The 5,765-nt window shown below is 25.9% G+C and overlaps 1 protein-coding gene across 1 annotated transcript; it reads right to left on the minus strand.

Annotated features, from left to right (window-relative positions):
- Nucleotides 1-1,067: 1,067 nt before the first annotated feature.
- Nucleotides 1,068-5,534, minus strand: LOC130940702 (pathogen-related protein-like). Its single transcript, XM_057868917.1, has 4 exons — nucleotides 5,368-5,534; nucleotides 5,169-5,301; nucleotides 2,734-3,032; nucleotides 1,068-1,359 (listed from the first exon to the last, which is right to left on the minus strand). The coding sequence occupies exons 1-4, from the start codon at nucleotides 5,518-5,520 to the stop codon at nucleotides 1,210-1,212; spliced, it is 735 nt and encodes a 244-aa protein (XP_057724900.1). The 5' UTR covers nucleotides 5,521-5,534; the 3' UTR covers nucleotides 1,068-1,209.
- Nucleotides 5,535-5,765: the final 231 nt, after the last annotated feature.

Raw genomic sequence — 5,765 nt, forward strand, 5'->3', positions numbered from 1 at the left:
GAAAATAGGAATAGAATGAAAAATAAAGGATTCAAATGGCTCTTAAGTATATGTAGACTGTGTTAGGAGAATCTAACTCGTGTTTAGGTGAAATTTTTAATTTGAATCGTCACTTTGAAATCCTATAAAGTTTTCTACGTTTAGAATTTGAAAATAGTTATTAGTATGTCAGGCTGATTGGTTACAACTAACGCAATTTTTTACTATGAACTTGTAACATATTTGTTTACCTAATTGAATTTGAATTTTATTTTGTACTGAATTCAAAGAATATAATTAATTTACTTATCTCTTCATGTAGTTAAAGATTTTTTAAATCTAATAGATATGGAATTAATTATGACTATATCTTAAAAAAATTGTTTATTGTTGATTATAAATTTACTATAACTACTATTTTTATATTTTTAAATTAGATATATTAATTTTCAAGTATATTATTTTTAACTTTTTATTACGAAATTAAAATTTAAATTATTATGAATTTAATTAATCATTGAATAATAAACATGATTATAGAAAACTAAGATGTTATATGTTCTATCCAACCAATACCTTTATGTAGATGTATAAGGTTTTTTTCCTTCTACAGTAGAGCAATTGCTAAAAAAAATTGTATAATATTAAATACACATTTTTATACACAAAATTATTTGGGAGTCATACTTTAAAAAATTACAGGTAGCCATAATTTGCTTTATTTTAATTTTTGTTTGCATTTATTAATAATTATAGTTGAAATAAATATATAATATTAAATATAATATGTGTAAAATTATAAATATTACACACAAAATTTTAAATGTTAATTTAAATAAAATTAATTTAAATTATTATCTTTCTAGCATTATTCTTTATGTAATAACTTAATTGATTAGTGGTTATTTTTTATATTTTGATAAATTAATAAAAAATAGCTAAAAATTATTTTATTTAATATTTATTAATTGTTGTAAAAATTAATAAATATTAAATAAAATAAATTTTGACTATTTTTTTTTTACCTTTAATTTCTAACTTTGCCGTTCAAAAAATAATTAAAACTCATGGAAAGGAAATCATTTTGTCATTATTCCAAACCTTTTCTCTTCTCTTATTCTCAGCTATAACTCCTCATAAAATTGATTCAATTCAATAAGGCATATATATAGCTAGATCAAATGGCAGATATAATTCACACATAAAATAGACAAACTTTATTTAAAAAGATTATTTGGTGGAGAAAGGGCATCCTTGAGAAGCAGCTGAAATTTTAGTGTTATTTTTCTCTTCTGTGTGCGCCCCTGAAATAAGGCCTCCAAGTAACTCCCCAGGGTCATAGTAAACTTCCACCTCTTCAACTTTCAAAGAGTTGTCCACCTATATAAATATATATATCAAGTGAAATTAGAGCTAAATTATGACTCATTAATTTGACATTACATAATTCATCATCATCATCATAAATAGTGAAATTCCCAAGTAGTATTTGTCAATAAATGGTGCAAATTATTTTCTCATATACAATGCCATTTTTACATTTATGATTATTATATACGTTGCAAATAATTAAAGAATATGAGTTTGGGTAGACACTTTTGGTGCCTACATATTTTGTGCTTGGATTAAGAGTAATTTTAGGTAGGCAAGGTAGAAAATTGTATACAAACATTACTAAATAATGAGTAAGTGTGTTAATCATTTTAGAAGATGATGGAAATTAAAGCATGGACCTATTTAAAAATATTCTTTTCAATCATATATTTTCATATGAAAAAAAAACTGACAAATCATTTACTAATTAAGTTAGTTTAATAAATATAAATATCTAATTAAACAATAATATAAAACTCTCTAACATTTTTAGTGTGTACTAATTAAACAAAAGACGTTGTCACATAATATTTAAGTAACATATAATTTCAGAATATCAAAATTACTCATATTATGTTCTGAAATCAAATCTCTCAGCTTTTTGAATGAAAAAGAATTTATAAAAGACGACATCAAATACTTTAGTTTAATAATTTTGTATTGGCATATTCTACGTCATTATGCTCAAAAGGTGTCTAGGTTTGGTGGCCCATCCTTCTCTTGATGACAATGCCAAAATCATAGAGATTGAGATAGTTAAGTTAATATAACAAATAATTGAAGTGATGTCTTGTGTTATGGTATATGTCTTGCTTTAATTGGGACTAAGATTATTCTAGTATTCCTCACTTATATGTAGTTTAAAAAAACAAAATAATAAATCTGAGTTAGATCGAGCTATCAGTTCACTTGTTCGTTTAAACAAGTATTTGAATTTTGAATTCCTCTTTATGTATATAGTAATTCATTAATTAGTGACAGACTCTTAAATAAAATTCAAATTTACGACGAATTAATTTTTGACTTATCGAATTAGAGTATACTATAGAAAAAAGATTATAGTTTTGATATAAAAAGCGAATAAATGATCATTTGTACCATAAAAGATGAAAATGCTGACATATATACCTACACTACATCTAAACTAAATTTGTACCTACGTAAGATGTCCTCCATGTGACAAAAGTACCCTACGTGACACTCTAACCCTCTAAAGACCGAGTACTTTTGTCACACGGAAGACATCTTACTTGAGTACAAGTTTAATTTCAATTTAGTATGGGTACATATGTATGTCAATATTTTCATCTTTTATGGATATAAATGATCATTTATTCAATAAAAAGCATTGTTTGTTTCAAAATAATGGAAATAAGTGACCTTGAGAGTTGCTAAGCCATAGAAGTGAAGCATGTTGCCATTAGGAACATGTCCCTTGAAAGGTCCTTCAAAGAAGCCCCAATGCCTAAATTTGAAAGCAATGTGAGGTGGTCCACTATACACTTGAATCACTTCCCATGCAAATCCACGTGGAAATGCTGATCTGAATGCTTCATGAGATGATTCAAATGTCTCTTCTTCTGATCTGTAAGCCTTCAATTCCTTTGGCAGAGAACTTCCCAACAAAGCATTGTAACTTCCCACCTTTAATGTTTCCTCTGCGTTTAATCCCTCTCTCCCTATTCATTCATACACAATCAAACATCTTATAAACATTATATTATATATTATAAAACTTGAAATTTAACAAATTTATAAATCTACTGTATTAATAATAGTTTTTATAAATTAAATGTGACTAATAATAACAAATTTGATATTAGCTAAGATAGTAAGAATCTTATGCTAAAATTAAAAGGCCATGGATGAATCTTGAAGTTAATAACATATATTTTTATAAAATATATATGATGAAAGGTATTTTGAAAAAGAAAATTTATATACAGCCTTTTGTTTAATATTTTTAGTATATATTTTATATAATAATTAATTTTTTGTGTACATATAATATGATCTATTATATATTATAGAAGTAAATATAATAAATTCGGATGTAATTCATATTTAAATTTAACTAGACTTTTGTTTAAAATGTTTTGTTATGATTAAGAATGGTAAAACAGGCTGAATCCGATCAATCAAACTCACAAAAAAATATATTAAATTAGGATTTAATTTAGAACCTAACGAATTTTTAAAAGAATCTTATAATTAAGAGTGGTTAAAGATTTTTTTTAAATAAAATAAAAGAGTGATTAGTGTTATAAAACTTAATAATTATATAATTTTTAAATATATTTTTTATTTTTTTATTTTTACTTTTTTGTTATTAATTTTATTTATCTTATTTTATACTCTCGTATATATACGAGAGTTATGTGATTTTTTTCTTAAAATAAAGAGAATTTTATTAATGAATATTATTATGAGTAATAAAATTTAAAAAAAAAAATATGTTATAATTTGATTATTTTATTTATATTTAATTTTTTAATTATCATGTTTTAGACTAATTTTAATTAATTTTATTTCAAAAAAATATAATGAAGTAGTCTAATATCTTGTTAAATTTGGCAGAACGAACTGGTCCAATCCATTTTTTTGCATGTCTTGACGGAGCAAAACGAAATACCTACTTTGTCATCCTTAGTTATGATTATCTTAATAATTTTTTGTTCGAGTGTAATAAGTTATTCATAGTTTTCTATCAAAATAATATAACTATTAACGTGCAATCTTAATAATTTATATATGCTAAAATCTTAAAAGATAATTTGCGTACAGAAGAAATAATAATATTATTTTTAATATGGCACTTTATGTACCACATGGAACAACGTGATGCTCCTAATGTTTATTGAGGAATTCCATTTAAACAATTTCTTTTATCTTTCCTAAAACATATATTTATTGGTCCAATTTAAATTGATCCAACAACTTTGAATTAATGAAATAATTAACATTTTTTCTCTTGTTTATTTAGCTTACCCTATGTGCTTAGTTTAATGGCAGCGTAGTACAATTAAACATCCTGTTTGACTGTTTGAGGTATATACCCAACCCAATTTTATAATGGTGAAAATTCGGGTGAAGTCGATTTCACGTGAAGTTGATACCTCAGAGTCGTTAGATGAAAATTTAGTCAAATTAGTCAAATCATTTAACGGCTCTTAGGTATCAACTTTACGTGAAGTCAACTACATCTGAGTTTCCACCCTTTATAATTGAAGCTGAAGACCTATTATTGAATTCGATCAACAACAATAATGAACCATACATGCCATCATCATCATGATAAGACTATCCAACAACCCACAGAAAATAATGAGAAGAAAGTGAAAATTATAATTTTTTTTGTTCCCAAAATAATAATTATCATGGCTACCCAATTAAGGTGATGGTGGTTGGATAAGGCCAAAGTGTTAGTTTTAGTAAAAATTATAACTCCCAAGATGGGGATTGGGGGTGCATGGGAAATTAAACTCCTGACAATATAATTAATCCATTATTTTGCATGATTATGTGATCATTGGTTGAATAGAGGAAAATATAATAACATCACTAAATTAATGTTTTATCCCAAAAAAACAAAGGTGGTGTGCATCTATATCTTCTTTTTCATGAAATAGAGAAGAAAAACATACATAAATCATAAAAAAATTTCCGGTATTATAAAAATATTGATATTTTAATAGTTTTAATTGTTTATTTTTCAATCATAAAATTAACTGTTAAATTAATATTAGTAGTATTAGGATATCAAAATAAAGTCTTCCTAATTTAGATGTATATATAAAATAAAACATATTACATACCATTAACGAAAAGCTTGAACTTTTCAGGGTTGATGGTCTTAAAGTCCTGCAAGCGAATCTTGTGTGAGAGCTCCATTTCCCATGATTTTATAGCATTTTGCACTATTTCCTCTAATGATCCTTCCGGCCACACCTGATCAAATAATATAAGTGACAATAATAATAGAAATTAGTCCATAATTTGTTATTAATTGATTACCTTGGTTCTTCCTTGTTCAAAAAGTAGGTTAACATCATGATAGGTTGGAGGAGCACCATGCCTCCAAAGGGTATTGCTTTCACCTTCATCATCCAAGAAGGATCTGTACTTTTCCTTTGCACCTACTACTTCTTCTTTGCTTCCCATATTCATTTATACAACAATTAATAACATAGATGGCGATAATACTCTTCTATATATAGGCTCTTTGGTAGCGTTTGTTTTCAAGTACTGAGACAGAGACTGAGAGACTGAGACTCAGTATTATGTTTGTTAGTTCAGAGACTGGTACTAAAATTTCTGTCTCTGTCTCCAAAATTTCAGTATTTCAGTACCTCCAAAAAGTAGGGACACAGGGAACTGAAATTTTTAGAGATGGAGACTGAAACTTTAATAAC

Source organism: Arachis stenosperma, chromosome 7, assembly GCF_014773155.1.
Source record: "Arachis stenosperma cultivar V10309 chromosome 7, arast.V10309.gnm1.PFL2, whole genome shotgun sequence".
Taxonomy (NCBI): domain Eukaryota; kingdom Viridiplantae; phylum Streptophyta; class Magnoliopsida; order Fabales; family Fabaceae; genus Arachis; species Arachis stenosperma.

Bases quoted from the DNA above. Each gene is read 5' to 3' on its own strand.
- LOC130940702 (XM_057868917.1), bottom strand. From the start codon at position 5,520: ATGAATATGGGAAGCAAAGAAGAAGTAGTAGGTGCAAAGGAAAAGTAC. The intron at 3,033-5,168 runs GTATGTAATATG...ATGAATGAATAG, and splicing joins GTTCAAGCTTTTCGTTAATG to GGAGAGAGGGATTAAACGCA. The intron at 1,360-2,733 runs GTCACTTATTTC...ATATTTATATAG, and splicing joins ATGGCTTAGCAACTCTCAAG to GTGGACAACTCTTTGAAAGT.